The 24,934-nt window shown below is 39.8% G+C and overlaps 1 protein-coding gene across 2 annotated transcripts in view; it reads left to right on the top strand.

The window, feature by feature from the left end:
* Positions 1 to 24,934, top strand: part of LOC124542360 (monocarboxylate transporter 13) — a 51,753-nt gene that overhangs the window by 12,412 nt on the left and 14,407 nt on the right. For both annotated transcript variants that reach the window (XM_047120334.1, XM_047120333.1), the window contains exons 2-7: positions 14,459 to 14,751; positions 18,940 to 19,059; positions 20,261 to 20,404; positions 21,425 to 21,551; positions 22,771 to 22,950; positions 24,168 to 24,294. In XM_047120334.1, the coding sequence (XP_046976290.1) occupies positions 14,610 to 14,751; positions 18,940 to 19,059; positions 20,261 to 20,404; positions 21,425 to 21,551; positions 22,771 to 22,950; positions 24,168 to 24,294 (840 nt within the window). In that variant the 5' untranslated portion in view covers positions 14,459 to 14,609. The remainder of the gene's footprint in view (positions 1 to 14,458; positions 14,752 to 18,939; positions 19,060 to 20,260; positions 20,405 to 21,424; positions 21,552 to 22,770; positions 22,951 to 24,167; positions 24,295 to 24,934) is intronic.

Below are 24,934 nucleotides of genomic sequence, written 5' to 3'. Positions count from 1 at the left end.
CCTTGTTCAAAGGAAAACTTTGTTTTACAATTTCAAGATAAAATAAGTCGGTTAAGGTAAAACGAACTCGGCTGAGTAATTATATAATGAGTTAAATAATTTATCTAATGATTATTGTAACCTTCGCGACATTGCCGTGCTGTGCCATTGAACATACAATGTAATATCGAATGTTTAATTCATTTTGTGGATAACAGATGGCGCTGTGCCGTTAAAATTCAAGCATTACATTACAATACATACTAATATGTATGTTTGCCTCGCTTCCGTCCATTGCGTCCAATAGCGGTTCGTTCATTCGGATTGACACGCTTCCCCCTCTGGTTTTGGCCCTCGGTCCGCTACTCGCGGCAAGCCCCGAGGACCGAGCTGGCGGGTTGTTAGCGTGTGATGATACCGCTACTCCGACGCTACTTACTGTTCGGGTGAACTCCTTCTGTGTTCAATTGCAAAAGCGCGTTTACCATGCCTTCGACGATACAGGCACCGCTACCGCTGCGACGTGCGACGCGCCCTCGCCCACTGCGCCGCAGGGCTTATAGCCGATCCGTCGCCGCTGCTGAGGTTGGGCTGGACGCAATAATAGCGTCTGGCGAAGCCACCTTCACCGTTCGCGGTCGCAAGAAGGTCCCGGACTCTGCGCAAGGCAGCTCCTCATCGGGTGCTGGTAAAGAATCCTTCGCAGTCAGCCCTCTCACGCTCTCCTCTGCACCCTCAACGGATATGGTCTCCCTGACCGAAAAGCGTAGTGTGACACTAAATTCTTCCACGCCGGAGCCGACGTTGTCGCTGCAGACAACATCGAAACCTGCGCGCAGCTCACACATTCCCACCCCACCACAAATCGAAGTGGAGCGTTTCTCCTCTCCTCCACGGGGATTAAAGAAACAGACGCCAGTGGTACCACCTAGCATGCCACTCCTGTCTCTAGAATCCCCAGTGGAGACGAACTCCGCCACACCCGGACTGACATACGCGGCTGCAGCGGCATCCCCGGCGAGGAACACACCCGCCATGACTACAAAAACCGCAACCACGGCGGCTACCACTGCCACCTATGCTGCTTCGACCGGCTCAAACGCGCCGAAGACATCTGGCCGCTATCCGCCGCTTATAGTGGAAGCACTGCCAGATTGGCCAACACACTTCCGGGAGCTAAAGAAGCTGCTCGGACATACACCAAACGGACGCCCGTTCGGGAAAGGCGTCAGGTTTATCCCAAAGTCGGACCAGGAGTTCCGGTTAATCCAACGGTACTTGACCCAGCTGGAGAATACAGTCGGAATCTCCTGGTTCTGCTACTCGCTCCCGGCAGAGAGGAGCATCAAGGTAGCAATCCGCGGCCTACCGGCAAACACCGAGCCAGCACTAGTCGAGGCAGAGCTCCGAGAGCTTGGTTATGTCCCGGAGTATGTGCGGACGATTCCTGCGCGACCTGGCAGACCAGGCTGCCTCCTGTTTGCGCAACTACAACGGACACCAGACCTCATCCCGGGAATATACGAAGTGAATGAACTTTTATGCATGCCCGGGATCACCATCGAAGCATGGCGTGGCCGTAAGGGGCCCGCGCAATGCCACCGCTGTCAGCAGTTCCGGCATTCATCACATAACTGCCACAGACCTATTGCCTGTGTGCGCTGTGGAGAGAACCATGCGGCCAGGGACTGTCAGCGCCCCTTGGAGGAAACCCCGACATGCGCCAACTGTGGCGGCGCGCACACGGCAAATAACTCCTCCTGCCCAATATTCCATAAGGAAGCGAAGAACCGCCGAGTTGGAACCGTTGTACGTACCACAGCTGCGCGCGCTCCCTCAGCCCCTGTCCCCTCAGCCTCCACTCCTGCAGAGGTCAACGCGCCGGGTTCGCTCATGGCAGCAGCAAACCAGCCACAACAGCAACCGAGCCAAAAGCGCCGTCGTAAGCGCGCTAAGCGCACTCGACAAGATTCACGGCCTGAGGCCGTGCCTCCTCCAGCACCCCCAACCTCAAAAGAAACAGTGACGGCAACATCAGTGTCGCCTAACATACCGTCCAAGCGCACCGTGGTCGCTGCCCCTGTTACGGGGACGAAGGCGAAGCGGGTGGCTCCTATGGACCCAAGACTGACCAATATCATCGGCACCCTTAATCAGGTTCTGGTGGCCATCCAGGAGCAGCGTGATCCGATTCCGCTGATCCTAAAATGCATAATGGAGCTCTGTCATGGATGAGCTCCGTATTGCATTCTGGAATGCCGACGGGCTTTCATCACAAAAAGCCCAGCTCTTTAAAACTATGCTTGCCCAGCGTCGAGTGGACATCGGCCTGATTAGCGAGACTCACCTTAGACCAGTAGACAAGTTGAAGGTTTCCGGATACTACGTCTACCGGGAGGACCACGCCTCGCCGACCGGAACTGCTTATCGGGGATTAGCAGTCTTGGTCCGTCGAAAAATCATTCACCAACTCCTGCCAGTACAACAACTGCAGTCGTCGTACGCACTGGGCGTGGAGATATGCATCGATCGCCAGCCCTTCCGCGTGTTCGCCTTCTACAAGCCTCCGAATAACCGACTCGCAGTAGCTGACGTCCACACTCTGTTGAACTCGCCACTGCCCACGGTAATTGCTGGAGACTTCAACGCGAAACACACGGCGTGGAATTCAAGCACAGTGAGTCCGGATGGCAGACGCCTCCTGGATGATGCAGACCGCCACGGCTATTATGTGTTAGGACCAGAGGTACCGACGCACTACCCGTACTGCGCAGCCCACATGCCAGACGTCATCGACATTGCGATCACCCGCGGATTGCCCGCCGCACCGTCGATCGATGTAATGGATGACCACCTCATTTCCGACCACCAAACAGTCCTCTTAACATTGAATACCACGCCGATGACAGCAAGACCACCTTCTCCAAAACATCGCCAGGACTGGCGACTCTTCGCCGAATACCTGACTAAGCACTCGCCGTCCTACAGAGTTGAGTCGCCAACGGACGTCGACCGACTTGCCTTAGACCTCAGCGCGACTATGTCTGATGCGCTTCGTGAATCCAGAGTTGATGCTTCAACCACATGTAGACAACCCCAGCTACCCCCCTACATCAGAGCGATGTTAGAGGAGAAAAGGAAGCTACGCAGGAACTGGCAAAACCAGCGATGTCCAGCGATGAAGACGCTACTCAATGCTCTGGCTCTCAGGATCTCGGAAGCACTGGAAACTGTTGCAAACGAGTCTTGGCAAATTACCATCGAACAAGCTGGCGAAGACTGGAACGGTATCCACCGCCTTTGCCGACGTCTCTCCAGGAAGCTACCCCCGATTAGGCCCCTAATGGCCAGTGACGGTACCCCTCGTTACCGTGCCGAGGACCGAGCTGAGATTTTTGCAGATTTCCTGGAGACGCAGTTCAAACCGAACCCGACCACAGATGTACAGCATGTTGAAGCCATCGAGCGACACGTAAAAGCATACCTCGAATCATCGATAGCACCAGTCGAAGACCCCGTCGTGTTTTCTCCTGGACAAATCCAACGGATGATTCGGCGAACAAAACTGCGTAAAGCGCCTGGCCCTGATCGAGTCACCAATGAAGCCCTGCGGCACTTACCCCCGCGAACAATAGCAACTCTAACGCGACTTTTTAATAGCATCCTTCGCATCGGGCATTTTCCATCATCGTGGAAACTCGGTCGAGTTATCCTGGTTCCCAAGCAGGGGAAGAACATAATGCTTCCCGGGAGCTACCGTCCCATCACGCTGCTGTCATCGACTTCGAAAGTCTTCGAGAAACTACTTCTACTGCACATCACGCCCCACCTCCAACCACGCGACGAACAGTTCGGTTTCCGAGCCGAACACTCCACCACGCTGCAAGTCTCAAGGGTTCTGCACCATCTCGCTGTCGCCTATAACAAACGAGAGCACTCCGTTGCAGTATTCCTGGATATGGAGAAAGCGTTCGACCGTGTCTGGCACTCCGGACTCATATACAAACTGTCCACATCTGCTACTCCCCGTCGAGTAGTTAAGACTGTGGCCAGCTTCCTCCAAGACAGGCGCTTTCAAGTGGCAGTTGAAGACGTACTGTCTACGGAACGTCCCATCCAAGCCGGAGTGCCCCAGGGAAGCTGCTTGTCACCCATCTGCTACAGCAGATACACGGATGACATTCCAGTTGCGGATGGTGCCATCTTAGCACTGTACGCTGACGACGCCGCATTTGTAACCACGTCGTTGAATGCCTCGCACGCGGCGACCAAAATGCAGCGAGCACTAGATGCACTTCCTCCCTGGCTGGAGCGTTGGAGGCTTAAGGTCAACGTTGCAAAGACCCAGGCGCTACATATAGGGCGGTCACTAGCCCCGCGACTAATGGTGTCGCTCCAGGGAGAATCGGTCGAGTGGTCTCCGTCTGCAAAGTATCTAGGCGTGACCATCGACAAGAAGCTCTCAATGCGTCACCATGTTAAGAACGTGGTAACGCAGACGCGAGCGGCTAGAACCCTCTTGCACCCCCTTCTGGCGTCTCACCTGCCGCTCCGTGTGAAGCTGTGCTTATATAAAGCGTACGTCCGCACGCGACTCACCTACGCGGCCCCAGCGTGGTTCGCACTGACCAGCGAAACAAGCCGCAAGTCTTTGCGGGCCCAACAGTCGCTAGCGCTGCGCACCATCACCGGAGCGCCCCGCTACGTGAGAAACGCAGTGATAGCCAGAGATCTGCATGTGGAGAGCCTAGATGACCACGTTCGCCGCCTGAGTTCTTGTATGTTCGCGAGGGCCAACGGAGCGCGATCCCAGCATCTCCAGGGTATTGCGCCATACCATCGGCGACCACCGGACCCAAGAGGATTACCACGCGACTTCACTCGACCATGACCGCTTCGTCGTCGTCGGCTGACGGGCGTTCGCCGGGATCCACCGACGAACTCGACCTCGCTGCGCGACGGGAGAAGCCATCACATGGACATACCACAGTGGGATCCGCCACAGGTTGCCGATTGCCAAGGCTTGATCGCCCTGTGGCGTGAACCCCACCCGGATCGAACACCATGGATTGCAATCCACCCAGTGACCCGGCTGTAGTTGCAGTCGGCGTTGCCACCACTGTAGGGGGCCATCGCCCCGACCAGTTACCCCGGGGCCTATGCGGGCCTGCGTGGATATCTCAATTCCTCGCTTTCACTAAGCTACGGGACCGATTTAAATGAAATATGTTACACGAATAGTCAAGAGCCCGAGAAACGACATATGTAGGTTATTTTTTTGGGAACAAACAGGTGAGCCTCCTAGGATCAGTGTTGCCAATATGGGAATTCCCCAAAATGCGGGGAATCTCAATTCGATCGGGAATTGTCACTGTGCGGGGAAAACGAGGGGAATTTTATATTGTACCAAAACGATCGGTAATTGATTCTTTAGCCGATATTTTGTTAGTACGAAAATTGAAATTGTAGTCGATTATTTAGTTAGCATGTTAGCAAATACTTTTTCATTATACGACACCCTTAGTTTGTGTACAGTAAAGTACTACACATAGACGAAATAGTTTCCTTAGTAGAGACGCAATATAATATAAAAAATCGACCTTAAAAAAAGGCATCAAATATCATGTTTTTCCCCTTATTTCTGTGTGGGTTATTTTTTCCCCGATTTTGGGGAATATCGTAGATTATTGGGGAATTAGGTGAATAGGCATTGGCAACCCTGCCTATATTAAAACGCGCTATATTAAGTTGATGATTGGTAGGATACCAAGTGTAAGTTGGCGTGTGGCAAAAACATGTACTAATTTTTCTTGTTCATTTATATCTTATTTGTTTTATTTACCCTTAATAAGAAAACTTACCCAAAATCTATTAAAAATGTGACGTAAAGAATTATTTTAGAATTTTTTTTAAAAAGTGGCAAGACAAATAGTGAAGCAGGTGCTGCCACAGGAACGCCAACTTATACTTGACAGTCTGTATTTTAAGTTAATTTGTAAATACATTTGTATTCTATGCGAGTAAAGCGGGTAACAGCTAGTAATAATATATGTTTAAAATCCAAACCTAACTCTATGCATGGACGTACTAGGGATGTCCTGAAGCAATCCCATCGATGTTACATCGGCGAATGCTATGTTGACATCGGCATGTTCACTAATCCAAAAATCTTAACACTATAAATATCGGTGTTGACATCCCATTTCAGATATCGCGCTGTCTTTGTCTAGCGTAACATTTTACGATATGTTAGAAAGAGATGGAACGAATATCATATCGAAATCATTTTCAAATTCGCTTCATCACTTTACAGAGATTGGTTACTTTAAAGTTACAGAGAGACTGTGTTCAAGAGTTTAATGTTATCGTACTTTGGATGCTTTGATGTATCAGAACGATGAGCCAGTGTAACTACAGGCACAAGGGACATAACATCTTAGTTCCCAAGGTTGGTGGCGCATTGACGATGCAAGGAATAGTTAATATTTCTTACAGCGTCATTGTCTATGCGTGATGATGACCACTTACCATCAGGTGACCCATATATCGTCAAATCGATAACATCTTCGATGTCCGATGTTAGATGTGTTTCGATATATCATAGTGTTTTGACGATCTCTGTGGTCGAGTGGTGTGTACGCCGGTTTTCATGGGCACGCCATTCCGAGGTCCCTGATTCGATTCCCAGCCGAGCCGATGTCGATTACCATTAGTTTTCTCTTTTGTCTTGGGTCTGGGTGTTTGTGGTGTCGTCGTTACTTCTGATTTCCATAACACAAGTGCTTCAGCTACTTACATTGGGATCAGAGTAATGTATGTGATGTTGTCTCATATTTATTTATTTATTATATTATTTGTGGCCCTTGCCTACCAAAAGGTTGCCGACCGCTGCTCTAGAGAGAGGTATCTAGACGCCGATGATGCATCACAGGAGGAGCAATTAAAACGCGCTTACCCTGAGCCCTTGATTGGGCTCCCTACATCAGGCAGAGTCTTACGGCTCACCCCACTGACAGGTGACATTAAAAAAAAAAACAAAGTGTCATAACTTAATCGATAATGAAGTTCGGATACTTGAACTAGATTAATCTTTGTTAATATTGCCTATAATGTCAAATGAAATGTCTTTTTTTCTCGGCGAAGTATTTCTTTTTTCAAAAACATTGTGTAACTACTGGGAACCTTGCAAGTTGTGACGTCATTTACTGTTATTTACATTCGTTCCAGTTTCACGCTGAAATTTAAATGTTGAATTACATTTATCTGTAATGAATTTTAATCTTATATAATCCTGTTATTTAGCAGAGGTGAGTGCTTTTATTGTGTTTGTTAACGGAAACGCGTTTTTAAATTAAATTGTGTCAGATTGTAATGATCACGGTCTTTAAAGAGTTTGAGTCTTGTGATCGGTGTAGGAAAATATCGTGGGACGGACGTCGGTGTAAGAATTAGCCCAGTCGTTGGACTTTTATTCATATGTGGGAAATCTATAGTAATATTATAAATGCGAAAGTAACTATATCTGTATTTTTGTTGCTTTTTATGTTTTTTGATACAATGAATAAAAAAAATTAAAAAAAGAATTTAACTTAACAATATTTCAAAATAAATTTATATGCAGGAAAAATTAAAAAAAAAATATTACGTATTTAAAATATTTTATAGAGTCCTAAGTAAAATGAAATGAAAATTATTAGACTACTTAAAAGTCGCTTTACGATTATATAATTCAGTTACAATTATTGCTATGTTTGGAGCCGGTGTTAGCCAAGAAATCCTCACAATATGTCAACCCTAAAATCTGTAACATATGGACAGTACATATAATAAAAAAAACAAGAAAATTCTGTAGTATATTTAGTACAAGCAATGCTCCTTTGCGAATCCGGGGCGGGTCGCTAGTTAATATACATCAATTCAAGTTATAACCTAAGTATTCTCGAGTTAGACAATATCGATATTAAATAGTTGTACTGGGATTACATTAAGTTATCACATCTGTGGGGCGGCCCGATACAAACATGTTAGATTTTTTATTGTGCTTAGTACATGGAGCCGAGATGGCCCAGTTGTTAGAATGCGTGCATCTTAACCGATGGTCGCGGGTTCAAACGCAGACAAGCACCGCTGAATGTTCATGTGCTTAATTTGTGTTAATAAGTTATCTCGTTCTCGGCGGTGAAGGAAAACATTGTGAGGAAACCTGCATGTGTCTGATTTCATAGAAATTCTGCCACATGTGTAATCTACCTACCCGCATTGGAGCAGCGTGGTGGAATATGTTCCAAACCTCCTCAAGGGGAGAGGTGGCCTAAGCCCAGCAGTTGTAAATTTAAATGCTGTTGTTGTTAGTACATGACGTCAGGATATTTTAAAAATAACTTCTTCATTACTTTATATTATTTTAAGGTTATTAGACAATCATCAAAGTTCAGAGATAGGAGTCCTCTATTAGGAGTTTCCATCACTTGTATAAACCTCACTAAAAATAATAATTAAAAAAAATATGAGACAAAATCACATACATTACTCTGATCGCAATGTAAGTAGCTAACGCACTTGCGTTATGGAAAGTCATTAGTAACGACGGTACCACAAACACCCATACCCAAGACAACATACAAAACTAATGATAATCTACATCGACTCGGCCGGGAATCGAGCCCGGGACCTCGGTGTGTACCCATGAAAACCGGTGTACACACTACTCGACCACGGAGGTCGTCGAGTCAACTCATAGTACCGTCTTATTTAGTATCAATACAATTCAAAAAAATAATTAAATATAATTATGATTATTGAAGAATTAATTAAAGCAAACTATAAATAATATAAACCTTTTTATAATATTTTAATCTATATCTATCTATCTATACATATAATAAAATTGGAGTGTCTGTTTGTAATATTAAAACAGCTCTTTTTACTCAATGTATTTGTATGTATACATATACCAAAATATTTTATTTCAATTTTTGTCTGTGTTTGATCCGGCTAATCTCTGGAACGGCTGGACCAATTTTGACGGGATTTTTACTGGCTGATAACTGATATAATAAGGAGTAACTTAGGCTACAATAATATTTTTTTTGTTAAATTCAAACGCTTACAAGGTCGTGGGCATAGCTACTAATAATTTCTTACTTAATTTGCCAAAGTTGTAAACGTAACCAAGGTCAATAACCTCTGTTATCAGCTGATAAGGCTTCCCACAAGTATCTAATTACTGTTATAACGGTCCTCAAACGTTTTATTGTGCGTGAAGATTGTTAATCAGATACCAAATTAAAATAAACTCAAAATGCTATAACTTAAGTTCGGATATGTATCTTATTGTTAACGAAATAGAGTTGATATTACGTTGGAGTGATTACGATTGTCGTTTGTTTTGACAGGGTTTTAGAATATTTCCAAATTTAGTTGTTTTTTTTGCAGTAACTATAATTCTGTAAGATAAGGTTATACGGAGCATTTAAAATACATGTTAAATTGTTATTTTGTATTAGTTTTAGGGCTTGGGTTCAAGCTTGCTTTAAAATGAATGTACAGTCGGGGGTAAGAAAAGGTTCGTCACCTTAAGATCTATTTTCGTGTGCTCAGTGTGAGCGATAATCTGCTTCACCGATCGAGAATGACGTATTGCGTCGCAATGATTCGATGTTTAGATTCAAAAGGTACTAAGAGTCTAAGACTCGATAAAGGAATGAATTTGAAAACTGACGAAGGTTTTCTTACTCTGACTGTAGGTACATAGCGGTTTGTACTGTGTAATCTATACTTCTATTTACTAATATTATAAATGTAAAAGTATCTCTGTCATCTGACGCTCTTTCACTACCAAACCGCTGAACGGAATTTGATGAAATTTGGTATGAAGCAAATTTGAACTCCTCCCTAAACACTAGACGACCAGACTTCTAAAACGCGAGCAAAGACACGGTCAACAACTAGTGTCAAAATAAGCTGTGAACGTTTGAGACATTCTGTAGTATATTTATTAACTGCATCGCAAGCGTGCGAAGACGGGGCGGGTCGTTAGTATTCATTAATTGGTAAAGATTGCGGCGAATTTTTTTTTAATCAGTTTTATCAGCTGATTTTGACAGATAAGCGAATGGCGTTACCGGAGATAGCTTCGTCTAGCTGAGAGCAATTGAATACTTCATTGTAACGCTCGTAAGCACGATTTATTCCTATTCTTAGAAAGATATAATCCCGAAACTATGAGTCGAGATGGCCCGTTTTTTAGGACGCGTACATCTTAACCGATGTTTTCGGGTTCAATTAAAAACCACTAAATTTTTATGTGCCTAACTTGTATCACCTCGAGTTCACTGATTAAAAAACATCGTGAGTAAACCCGCGGTGTTTAATTTCAATGAAATTCAGCCACATGTGAATTCACCAACCCGCATTGGAGCAGTGTGGTCGAATATGCTCCATATATCTATCTTCTCAAAGGGAGGGGATGCCTTAACCCAGCAGTGGGAAATTTACAGGCTGTTGCTATTATTATGTTTTATATTCTCAACGACAACTCAACGTTGTTATGTCCCTTGTGCCTGTAGTTACACTGGCACCCTTCAAACTGGATCACAACAATACTGAGTACTGTTATTTGGCGGTAGAATAACTGATGAGTGGGTGGTACCTACCCAGGCTGGCTTGCACAAAGCCCTACCACCGAGAAAAAGTACTGATAGATACATTATCAAAAACGGTTATAAATAGAATCTTAGTAGACGGCGTTTTATCAGCTCGGTGGTCTAAGCTCTGCGTCTAGTAATAAATTATCATTATAAGCTGATAACTAATAAAGTTATACTAATCAAATTTGCGGCCATTTTTATCTCTCATCGTTCGATTTGACGATTACAGCCTAGTGGAAAAAGGTCTTAAATATCTCGTTTTCCGCAGACATTTTTAACTTTGCCGATTCACAAATTTACATAATTCGTGAAATATACATTGGTAAAGAAGACATCTGAGACAGACCCGAGATGGCCCAGTTGTTAGAACGCGTGCATCTTAACCGATGATTGTGGGTTTAAACCCAGGCAAGCACCACTATATATGTGTGCTTAATTTTTGTTTATAATTCATCTCGTGCTCGGCGGTGAAGGAAAACATCGTGAGGAAACCTGCATGTGTCTAATTTCATAGAAATTCTGCCACATGTGCATTCCATCAACCCGCATTGTAACAGCGTGGTGAAATATGTTCCAAGCCCTCTCCTTAATGGGAGAGGAGTCCATTAGCCCAGCAGTGGGAAATTTACAGGCTGTTACATTACTTTTTACTTTAAAGAAGACATATTATTATTAAATGCAGGACTATATAGATGATAAAAAAGTCGTGCGATATATTACATGCATGTATAATTGTAATTAAAAAACATGATTGTTTTATTAAATGTTGACAAGAGTAACTGCTGAGTTTCTTGCCGGTTCTTCTCGGTAGAATCTACATTTCCTAACCGGTGGTAGCTTCACTTGATATAGTTTTTAAATGATGATTCAAAAGTGCTCGTAAAAGCGTACTTGAATAAAGTTTATTTTGGTATAAAAGTTTTCGAAAACAAATGAAATGCAGGTCATTATGCTCCATCTGGACTGAATTTCAACTCAATTTTGAGAAAATCAAAATCAAAAATTAAAATAAACTCATTAGTTACTCTTTTTTCAACACTGAGGTGATAACATCTTATGAAAGGGTTATCTGTTCCGTTACGTAACGCGTAACGACGCCGGTCTGTCTGGCTTTCTCTCACACATACAGCAGCGGTATGCTCTGTCTCCCTCACTCAAACACAGCGCTAACCGAGACGCACTCAAGTTATTATATGTATTCTTAAACATTGTCCTGTCTTCTTCTCTCCAATGTTAAGTTACAAATGTCAGAGAGAGACAAACATATGTTTATCTGTTTATTCGTAATATTAGTACGGTCATACGATTGTGTCATACGATGATAAAAAATGTATTCAATATCGATTACATATTTCAGCGATAAGATTAATCGTAATAATTAGAATAATATAAGATTCAGGGGAGGGCAAAGGAAAACATCGTGTGGAAAGGGAAAGGAGGCCTTTAGCCCAGCAGTGGGAATTTACAGGCTGTTGTTGTTGTTGTTCTTGTTGAAAGTAACTCTGTCTGCCTGCCTGTCTGCCTGTCTGTCTGTCTGTCTGTCTGTCTGTCTGTCTGTCTGTCTGTCTGTCTGTCTGTCTGTCTGTCTGTCTGTCTGTCTGTCTGTCTGTCTGTCTGTATGTCTGTCTGTCTGTCTGTCTGCCTGCCTGCCTGTCTGTCGTTCTTTCACGACCAAACCAATGAATCGAATTTGGTGAAATTTAATGTGAAGTAAACAAGAACTCCAAGGAAGCTACTTTTTGTCTATATATGATAACCAATCCCCTAAAACGTAAGCGAACCCGCGCTCGACAACTAGTAGCTGATATTACTACATTGACATTATGTGTGTATTCGTAAACGCACACATACAGGCGTGCCGTGTACGTAAACTTATTTAAGAATAATTACATAGTACAAAATAAAATTTTAACAAAAAGAAAAACCGACTTCAAACAAAACACTATTTTAAAACAATTAAAAATGCACTAAAAAGTAATAAAAATAATTGCATATTTAACATATTTTTGAGAGTCCTCCTAGGTAAAATGAAATGAAAAATATTAGACTACTTAAAAGTAGATTTACGATTATATAATGTAGTTATAATTATTGCTATATTTGGAGACGAATTTTAGAAAATTTTATTTATTTTTTGATTTTAAGTGAAGCTGATGTAGACTAACATTTTTTTCTTAATATGGATAGATTAAGCGTGCCGTTTATATGAATCAGAAACTACTTCGGGGACAATTTCAAAAGAAACTTTCGAATAAAGCAAAAATAGACTTTCGAAAATGCGGCTTTAATACGTCATGCGGCATAAACTACAAGGAATGAGCTGTAATCGACCTCAGTAAAAAAACTTTGCAAAAGAGCTATTCGTATGCTATGTCGTACATCATATGACATCACATCATATACAAAAAATTTGATTAAAGACAGTAAGAAATTCTGCCCCAAATCGCACCCTAACTGTAAGCCGTTTAGGAGTTCCGTCAATACATAGTATAAAACAAAGTCGCTTTCTCTGTCCCTATATCTTTAAAATTACGCAATGGATTTTGATGCGGTTTTTTTTAATAGATAGTGTAATTCAAGGGGAAGGTTTGTGTATATAATAAATGAACAACATAGTAAAGAAACACTGACAATTTTAGAAGTTTGCAATGTGATGTCGTAAATAAACAAATTCTTTAGTATATTTAGTATCAATTTTGCATCCGTGAGAAGTCGGGGCGGGTCGCTAGTTGATTATAATTCAATTACATGAACATAACCACGTTCCGGAAGGTGATTTAAATATCCAAGTAACCCATAAATAAAAGATTCGACCGAGTATAGCTAACGTGCTCCTCAGAATTGTTCCGTTCCCTCACGTTCCCTTAATTTGTCATGGATCCTATGCTCAGAACCTTACCAAAATTACACCAAACTACCCTTAAAGTATGTCCTTTATAATTTTAAAAGAATCATCAAAACTGTGCCAACCAATTTTGAGTTATTCACCTATTTATCGCGCACATACATAATGCAAATTTAAGACTTACGTCGTTTTCATACGGATACCATCATCGGAAAAAAAATATAAAAAAGGGACCCCACGGGAAGCACTACCTTTCAAACAAAAAAAAATTATCAAAATCGGTCCACCCAGTAAAAAGTTATGAGGTAACAAACATAAAAAAAAAAATACAGACGAATTGATAACCTCCTCCTTTTTGAAGTCGATTGAAAACAAAGTCGCTTACCGCTGTCTGTATCTATGTATGCTTGGATCTTTGAAATTACGCAACGGATTTTGATGCGGATTTTTTTAATAGATAGAGTGATTCGAGAGGTAGGTTTTTGTATATAATACATGTACAATATAGTAAAGAAACGCTGATAATTTTAGATGTTTCTAATGCGATGTCGTAATTAAACAAATTCTATAGTAGGTTTAGCATAAATAAAATATAATCAATTTACCGTTTTCAAAACTTAAAAAGATTATTAAGACTAAATTAATAAATAAATCACGTTATTCATTAAAAGAGTACTTTTTAGAAAGGAACGCCTCGAGTTAGGCTCGGGTTCCAACATAGGACACTAATTTCTGTAAATAACAGCATTATAGGTAAACTGTTTATTTGAAAGGAGCAACTATGCGAGTTTCTTGCCGTTTCTTCTCGCTAGAAGCTGCTTTCCGAAACGGTGGAAGTATTTAATTATTGACGATTCAAAAACGCTTCATTGTGAAGTTTACTTGAATAAAATTGAATTGATTTGATTTGATCAGTATTGCACCCGTGCGAAGTCGGGGCGTTTTGCTAGTATAATATTAATAATTTTAATCTAATTTGTTTCAGAATAAATAAACCAGCCAAATGCAAGACTGAATTCATTTTTTATATGTAAAACGAAGAAATGTAGTTTACTACAAGACATTCCAAAGATATTATAATATAACATGCGCCATTTTGTAAAAGCCGGCCATTTTGTGTAGTGTCAGATAGAAAAATGGCGACCTTACAGGCCGTTAGATCCGAAAAGGATATCATTGATGAAGCTCAAGAGAAACTTCTGGAGAGGAATGAAGTTGTAGTCTTGCCCGGTCAGAACGAAGAGAGGGGGTTGGTTTCTGTGAAATCGTCGAAAAAAGGTGAGAAAGTTGTACTTTTTTAGAAGCAATTGGGACATAGGTATGTTGTCACCACTGGGCAGTGGGTAGAATTTACTTTCCCAACCGGTGGCAGCTTCACTTAATTGTAAAATGACGATTCAAAAGTTCTTGTAAAAGCCTACTTGAATAAAGTTTATTTTGATTTAGATTTTTGACTAAGTTATTATGTCTCTTGTGTCTGTGGTTATACTGGCTCACTCGCCTTTCAAACCGGAACACAAAAATGAAATAAAGCTCGGTTCAATTTGATATTATTTTAAGAGATTGTAGCAGATAATACTGGCCAGTCACGACACACTTTTAAAATAAAATATATATTTTTTTATTTTATGTTTTGTCTATGAAAATAATTTGATAATTCAATATTCAGAATAACGTATAGCTTTTATTTATAAATATATATTGTATGTATTGTCCGTAACATACTGATATGTCAAGTACATATAGACATATGCTACTTTTTATGCTTAACAAATTCTTGACAATCAACTCCAAAAACGCAGGCGAAGCCAGTATATAAATATTAGTATACTATATTTTATGTAAAATAACACCCAGGAAATGTCCCAATGCTTTTTGTATTTAATTATAAAAAATCTGTGAAATAAAAACAAAAATAAATATCATATAAAATTGTATTCATTAGAAAGAGACAGAGAGATTAATAAAAGAGAAAGAATGGTTGCCTTTAGTATAACGCTTTTTCCTCACTTGACGAATTTAAATCGCCTAAAAGAACTGCGTTCAAAAATTGACATAATATACGTCATAATATTTTCAATATTAATTAGGGGTGTGCTTTTTACCCAAATTCGGGATTAAATTACTTGTCCACCCGGGTATTTCATTTTTAATTCTGGTAACCCTATTCGCAAATCCGATCGTGACGTTATTTCATTGTGGGTAGTTGAAAATAATTATGACTTAATATCATAAAGCATAGTTAGTTTGAGTGTATTGTTTTATTAAATTAATATAGTTTTTTGTGTATTTCAATTCTTTTTTAATGTCTAATAGGCATAAATATAAATCACGTAAGTGTTTTAATTGTTTTTATTACGTTTTGTTATTTAATTTCATTGTGATAAGGAATGATTTGGCTTGAATTAAAATTCACAGTTAAGACTAAGAAATATTCGTGGAAGTGCATTTGTATCTTTATGCGTTTTAAGACGTGATTCATTAAATATTGCTTTCTTTTTCATTTGAATATTGAATTTATGATGTCAGAAAGAGATGGCAATTGTGTAACTTAACAACTTTTATAATTATGTATGTAAATGTTTAACAAAAGTATTGTACCGTACGGTGCGTGAAATAATTGATATTTTTACGGTGTAATTATATTAATAATCCAATTATTAATAATAGTGTAATATAATAATAATTGTTTGAGTGAATATATTTCTTTGAACCTCGCAAATTAAACGTTAGCTATTTTAATTTGTAGTAAATAAACATTGTGAAATAAGATAAGGCGTGAAGGTGTTATCGGTTTAGAGAGTTACTTAATCAAATTAAAAAAATAGTTTTTGTCCTTGTGAGCGCTCATTGTAAAAGAAAAATCTTAAGATCACATAAAGAAATAAAAAAAAATGTTGTAACATTTTGATTTATTAATTATATTCGTGACCCCTCATTGGTTGAACTTACGTCAATTATTGCTATAAAATATATAAGATACTTTATTTGAAATAAATTTAGGCACAAATGGAGAATACCTTGTCATTGTTATTTATAAAAAAATGTAAATGTCAAATAAGTGACATCGATTTTTAATTATATTGATATTTTTTTCTAAAAAAAGTATTGAAGCATTTTTGACATTTAAAAAAAAGCTAAAAACGTGATAACTCAAAAATTTCACTTTTGGATTATGCATATGGGGGTTAAAATTATTGCAAATAGTCACCCATATCACCTCCTGTATATATAGGGGTAAAGATACCCAAAATTATGATTCCATGCACACAAAGGACATAATATTTTTTCTTTTTTTTTAAATCTGAGACAACATCACATACATTACTCAGATCTCAATGTAAGTAGCTAAAGCACTTGTGTTTTGGAAAATCAGAATTAACCACGGTACTACAATTACCCAGACACAAGACAACATAGAAAATTAATGGTAATCTACATCGACTCGGCCGGGAATCGAACCGGGACCTCGAAGTGGCGTACCCATGAAAACCGGTGTACACACCACTCGATCATGGAGGTCGTCAATATAATATATAATAATAACTCGGTTACCAAGATTGGGGGCTCATTAGAGATTTAAGGATGTAAGGAATGATTACATTTCATATTGGGCCAATGTCTATGAGCGTTGGTAGCCACTTAGCATAAGTTGGCCCATTCGTCCTGTTTCATAAGAAATTTGCCCCAATCATTGATACATCACCCAAGAGTTTCATTGTTGGTGTCAAAAAAAATGGTTCACGAATAATTAATTACAAGGTTTCTTAAAACTGGAGTCTGGGTCGTTTGGCCAGAAGCCAACGTGTCCAGAATAATTATTAATAGTCATTCCATCCACGTGGTTCGTTCAGCGTTTATTGGGGCGCGTAAGAAATGATGCCCGAAGTTTAAACTGACAGTAATTATTACGAACTATTAGTTGCTTTTTTTTTGTTACTTAGTTCATCTATATTATTATTTTTTAATGGTATTGGTTGGCGGACGAGCATATGTGCCACCTGATGGTAAGTGGTCACCATCGCCCATAGACAATGACGCTGTATGAAATATTAACTATTCCTTACATCGTCAATGTGCCACCAACCTTGGGAACTAAGATGTTATGTCCCTTGTGCCTGTAGTTACACTGTCTCATCCTACAAACCGGAACACAACAATACTGAGTACTGTTGTTTGGCGGAAGAATATCCGATGAGTGGGTGGTACCTACCCAGACGGGCTTGCACAAAGCCCTACCACCAAGTAAATAATATTATGAATGTGACAGTTCCGTCTGTTAGTCTGTCTTTCACGACCAAGCTGATGAAGCGAATTTTATGATATTTGGTATGAAGCAAAATAGAACTTCGAGAAATAACATAGGCTACTTTCTTGTCTGACACTTTTTGACGACCTCCATGGTCGAGTAGTTTGTACGGTGTTTTCACGGGTACGCTTCCCTGGTCCCGGGGCCGCGTCGATATAAAAAAATTCGTTACTTTTCTATGTTGTATTTGGTCTGGGGGTTTGTACCGTCGTTACTTCTGATTTTTCACAACACAAGTGCTTTGGCTACTTACATTGGGATCAGAGTCATGTATGTGATGTTGTCTCATATTTATTTATTTATTATTACATGACAACTAACACACTAAAACGCAAGCGAAGCGGTGGCGTTTACTAGTGTCTATATAATTTAATAGTGACGTAGTCCTACAAATATCTTGGTATGTTATACGGTCCTACGTTCAAAAGTAGTAGTAGTACAGATTCTTGATGTATAAATAATTACTATAGAGTTGAACCTTCGCGAATAGCTCACGAATCATTAGCTCGTGTTCAACAACAAAAACAACAGCCTGTAAATTTCCCACTGCTGGGCTAAGGCCTCCTCTCCCATTAGGGAGACGGTTTGGAACATATTCCACCAAGTTTCATAAGGGGTTGTCCATGGATAACTGTGGGATAATTGTCATCGTTTCTATAATAAAGTTTCGCAGACATTTTTAACTTTGCCGTTTCGTTAATTCAAATCGTTTATAAAAAATACTTTGGAAAAAAATACATTATTCGATAAAAGATTTTGTAGATGATAAAAAAGCGTAGAGTTAATACCTGTTGACTTCCAAGCAGGAATTTATATTATTGTATTAACTAACTTGACTTTGTATTTTTTTAATGTTGAAAAAGAGTAACCGCTGAGTTTTTTGCCGTTTCTTCTCTGTAGAATCTACTTTTCGAACAGGTGGTAACTTCACTTAATTGTTAATTGACGATTCAAAAGTGCTTGTAAAAGCCTACTTTGAATAAAGTTTATTTTGATTTTGGTTCATCAGTAGTAATATCTAGTTAAGTGTAATAGTGTTGTATTAAAAAAGAGATATATTAATCATAAAAATCATAGTTTCTATCAATTTATAAATAATAAATATGTTATTGATTTTGTCAGAGTTTTTTCTTTAATTTTGTTTTTCGAAATTTCAGTCAAACTACCCGAAGATGAAGGCGGCGTTGTCGGCGGTAGATTCACGATCGGACCGGCGCCGGAACGCGACTGGGAGATGGTACCACCGGACGGAAAATGGGGATGGTGTGTTCTCGTAGGTAAAAACTGTTTACATACTTTTGTCAAAGGGCGAGCGTGTTTATGCCAAGCTTGTCTTTTTTATCAGATTCGAGAGATTTTCTTGGTGGTAGGGCTTTGTGCCCATTCATCAGATATTCTACCACCAAACTCCAGTGTTCAGTAGTGTTGTGTTCACGCACTTACATAACATGTTAGTTCTCAAGGTCAAGCTTGTTTGTTGTGTAAGGAATGGTCGATGTATCTTACAGCTCTATTGTCTGTGAGCGATCTTCATCATATAAATTTTAATTGAAAATTTGACGACCTAAGGAACATCGTGAGGAAGGCCTTGAGCATGGATGTGGATGGATATAGAGGTAGAGGACGACCAAGGAAACGATGGATGGATTGTGTGAAAGACGATATGGTTAGAAAGAATGTTACTTGTGAGATGACGTCTGACAGAGGAGTATGGAAGGAGAACATGCTGCGCCGACCCCGAATAAAATTGGGATAAGGGCAGGAGGATGAGAATTTGACGACCTCCGCTTTCGATTAGTGTGTACACCGGTCTTCATGGGTACGCCACTCCGAGATCCCGAGTCGATGTAGTTTGTTAGTTTTCTATGTTGTCTCGGGTCTGGGTGTTTGTGCCGTCGTTGCTTTTGATTTTCCACACCACATGTGCTTTAGCTACTTACATTGGAATCAGTGTAATGTATGTTATGTTGTCTCATATTTATTATTTATGAAAAATGAAAAAACTAATGATAATCTACATCGTCTCAACTGGGAATCGAACCCAGGACCTCGGAGTGGCGTACCCATGATAACCGTCGTAAATACCACTCGACCATGGAGGTCGTCAAATATTTATTTATTTAAAACGGACTACGCGTTAGACGTTATTGCACGTGTGTTGCGAATCTGCGACTTACAGGCTTGACGTACTATCCAAGGCTTGGGAATATATTTCCAGTTTTTACACATTGGTATCAGAGTAATGTATGTGATGTTGTCTCATATTTATTTATTTATTATTACATGACAACTAACACAATAAAACGCAAGCGAAGCCGCGGGCGATTACTAGTGTCTATATAATTTAATAGTGACGTTGTCCTACAAATATCTTGGTACGTTATGCGGTCCTACATTCAATAGTAGTAGTACAGATCCTTGATGTTGTCCAATATTTGTGGTGATGGGTTATTTAAAGTCACTTTTGTCTGCTTCCAGGGGCAACGTTAGTGAACATCCTCATACCGGGGACTATCAAGTCGTTTGGAGTTCTCCTGGTCGAGTTTAACGATGTTTTCCACTCGAGTGCGTCAGCTTCCTCAGGGATCGTGGCCCTGTGTTACTTCCTCTACAGTAGCTTGGGTGAGTTGTGCTGTAGTTGTTCAATACAAGATAACACAGACGTTGAGTTAATACTCGGTGACTTCCAGGCAGGGTATATTACGTTTATATATAAAACTTCCCACTGCTGGGTTAAGGCCTCCTCTCCTTTTGAGGAGGTTTGGAAGATATTTCGCCACGCGGTGTTCCAATTCGTGTTGGTGGAATACACACGTGGCAGAATTGCTATGAAATTAGATTTCCTTACGATGTTTTCCTTTAACGCTGTTCCAATTCGGGTTGGTGGAATACACATGTGGCAGAATTCGTATTTAAGAAGATTTCCGTACGATGTTTTCCTTTACCAAGCACGAAATGAGTTATAAGCACAAATAAAGTACATAAATATGCAGTGGTGCTTGCCTGGATTCGAACCCGCAATCACCGGTTAAGATGCACGCGCTCTGTTTGACTGTTTTTTTTTTTTAATTTTAATTTTTATTTCTTGTACATATTTGACGAAAAATATCAAATTAAAAATTCCATATTTAAATAACTCGCGAAAACGATGCTTGGACAATGTGGCGATGCAATGGGGTCGGTGACGTCACTTGCCTGTATTATATCTGTGGTACATACAGCAGGCAAACGAGGTTAACAAGCAAGTGACGTCGCCATGAACCCGACCAATCAGGAGCATTTTGTGTCACGTGACAAACGTTTAAAAGGAAATGCATTTTTATTTATAGATTTTTGAATAAATCAATTATTTTCAACTTTATTTAATAAATTACAATAATTGACACATTATTCTTCGCATTGTCAAATAGCCTATTCATATTTATCACAATTTCTTCATATCTTTGTTATCTAAAACTAGTTATAACGGATTTGAACGTTTCAGTTTACCCGTGACCACGAACGCTGTAAAGAGCTCGAAACGTCGGGATTTCAAAAATAATTAATATACTCGATTCAAATCCGTTATAACTAGTTTTATTTAAATGTGTAATAATCGCGAAAATTTAAGACAACATTATCTTTGTTATCACCCCCCATCAGGTCCAATATCATCGATACTGTCGGTGAAGTGGTCTTATCGGACGGTGACGCTGATCGGAGGCTGTTTCGCCGCGTTCGGAATGATCATCAGCTGTTGGGCTTTTTCCATCAGCTATCTGTACTTTAGGTAAGTCATAAGTACCACAAAATATGCCCAAAACCTGCATTTTTTCCATGTTTTCCTAAACGATAAAAAACATACTTCTTAAAGTATTCTTGTGTTATTTCTTGCTAGATATACCGTAGGGTTTTCTTGGCTGACACCGACTCCAAATATAACAATAATTGTAACTACGTTATATAATCTTTGACTGACTGACTTGTGACTTTACTTGTGACTTATGACTTTTAAGTAGTCTAATGTTTTTCATTTCATTTTACTTAAGAGTATAGAAATATTTTGAATACGTAATTTTTTTTTTTACTTCTTAGTGTGTATTAATTTGTTTTGAAATAGTATTTAATTTTAAGTCGGTTTTTCTTTTTTTTTAAGTTTTTATGTATTATCTCTCTTATAAAGCCTAAAACTTGTCCTGAGAGTGATGTCAATTGGTCTTGGGGTTAGAATCAAACCTACGTTTGTTGACATCGACCTAGGCGACCACTGCACTAGTGACGTTCTATTCTATACTTCTTTACTTATTTTATAGGTTATGTTATTTGGTCTAAAGCAAACTTGAACTCCAAGAAAGGTATAGGCTATGACAACCAACACCCTAAAACGCGACTATCCTCGGGCGTTTACTAGTTCTAAATATAAAAAAGCAATGGCGTTCTTTATCACCCATATTATCTTAACTAATAATATAAATATATATGTGTGTTTGTTCGTTTGTTACGAGATCTGATCATCATGATATTGTGATGTTTCCACAGAAAAGTACACAAGGTACAGTAAGACACGACTTATATGTATCGTCAGAATCAATAAAACCGTTCACTGCCGATTCACACAACCAACAGAAACAGCTCCCTATCGCGCCACTCGACGCTATTCGTCGCTATAGATTACCGCGTCAGTTCAACCCGAGAAAGCGAGTGCGTGTAAATCGACGTGTCGAATTGACGAATATATTAGGGCATGTGATATTACAAGTTATTACGTTTGTGTAAAAATCATATACACATGAGAAATAGATATTGATAATTTGGGATAGCGTACCCAATTCGGATGTGATCGGTTTTACGAATTTTGCCGATGATACATCTAAGTTGTGTCGTACTATATCTATACCTAACAACATATCCCCCCCCCATAAAAAGCTGTCGATTAGTTTTAGACAATAATAACTATAATGAAACCTCTTTCCTCAGGACGATGTTTTTTTTTCATATTTTTTTTAAAGTTTCGGCGCGATGGTCGGTACCGGGGCCGGTCTGGCTTTCCCGCCGACTGTCTACATCGTGACGTCATACTTCGTCCGGCTGCGGGGCTTGGCCAATGGGATTTGCATGTCCGGCTCGGCGTTCGGGAGTATCATACTGCCCCCGGTCTTGCGGTACCTCTTGGAGACCTACGGGTACAAGTGAGTGTTATATAATACAAAATATCATTACACAGTATAAAACAAAGTCGCTAACCGCTGTCTGTCCCTATGTATGCTTAGATCTTTGATACACAACGGATTTTGATGGGGAATTTTTAATAGATGGAGTGATTCGAGAGGATGATTTATGTATATAATACATGGACAATATAGTAAAGAATCACTGATAATTTTAGAAGTTTCTAATGTGATGTAAATAACCAAGTTCTGTAGTATATTTAGTATCAGTATTGCACCCGTGCGAAGCCGGGGTTGTTCCCTAGTAAAACATTTAGTAAAGTAACAGCCTGTAGATTTCCCACTGCTAGGCCAAGGCCTCTCCCATTAAGGAGAGGGTTTGGAACATATTCCACCACGCTGTCCTAATGCAGGTTGGTGGAATGCACATGCGTCAGAATTTCGATGAAATTAGACACATGCAGATTTCCTCACGATGTTTTCCTTCCCGCCGAGCACGAGATGAATTTTAACAAATTAAGCACATATATGTAGTGGTGTTTGTCTGGGTTTGAACCCGAAAACATCGGTTAAGAAGCACGCGTTCTAACCACTGGGCCGCCTCAGCTTATTTATAGTGTAATACATATTAATTTATTTTTGTGACGTACTCCAATATTCCTAGTCGGCGTTATTTATTACAGTAATATTAAGGATTCGGATATATGAATATTATTCTACCGGTTTCGGATACGAATTGATATCGGATTATCCGATCGTTTCGGATAGTTTAGATAACGGATATTTAATTGTTTAGAATTTGAAAAGAAAATCTAAAATAGTGTTTCTTGTCGGTTCTTCCCGGTAGAATCTACATTCCGAACCGGTGGTAGCTTCACTTGATATAGTTGTTGAATGAAGATTCAAAAGTGCTTGTAAAAGCCTATTTGAATAAAGTATATTTTGACTATCGTTAATCAATCAATCAATCAAAATAAACTTTATTCAAGTGGGCTTATACGAGCACTTTTGAATCGTCATTTAACAATTAAGTGAAGCTACCACCGGTTCGGAAAGTAGATTCTACCGAGAAGAACCGGCAAGAAATTCAGTAGTTACTCTTTTTCAACATTAAAAAAAAATACAGTCATGTACATATTAGTTAATACAATTATGTACATGTTAGTTAATACAATTATTTAAATTAATATATCCTGCCTGGAAGTCAACAGGTATTACGTTATGTTTTTCTTCATCAGGGGGGCAGTTCTGATACTCGGTGGTATAATGCTGAACGTATGGGCGGCTGCGTTGCTGTTCCAACCGGTCGAGGAGCACATGGTCAAGAAATACAAGGAGGTGGAAGACGACGAGGACGGACCGCAGGTGAGTCGCTGTGCAGGATGTAGTGTTACGAGTCGACTCATTAGTGATGTAGAGTTACGAGTCGGGTCATGATTTATGATGTCGTTTTAAAATATTAGTATTATTTTTTTGGGTTATAATTCTGTGTCTCAGAGCTAAAAGGTCCAATGTTCATGCTACTTTTGTGAAAAATGGTCTTTATTCAATTAGGTTCATAAAAGCAAATTTGAATTGTCATGATAAGTGTTGAATTAAATGTTAATAATATAGTTTCAATTAATGGATGTAGATTATTGTATATTATTATGACTCGAAGTTTTGTGTGATATTTGTGGTATTAGTGTAATTAAGTAAAAATACATTTATGATTTTAAATATGTCTTGGAAAATGGCGAAGTGCGATTCTGTATGACGTCACTCCTTGACTCTCGTCTGACTTATTGAGAGACGCCATTTTGATGCTATCCTATATTTTTTTTATAATTATCACAGCGAATGTCGCACATAACATTCTGAACGTCACAAAAATTATATTGATATTTATTTGTACGGAATTATTTTAAGCGTACAGTTGAGTGGACAGGATTACTCGCGTCACCTTTCTCTTTCTTTCTTTTTTTGTTCTGTCTCTTTCTATTGTATGAGATTTCATATATTGTTG

Source organism: Vanessa cardui, chromosome 30 (assembly GCF_905220365.1).
Source record: "Vanessa cardui chromosome 30, ilVanCard2.1, whole genome shotgun sequence".
Lineage (NCBI taxonomy): Eukaryota > Metazoa > Arthropoda > Insecta > Lepidoptera > Nymphalidae > Vanessa > Vanessa cardui.
This window is presented reverse-complemented; position numbering and strand designations above follow the sequence as displayed.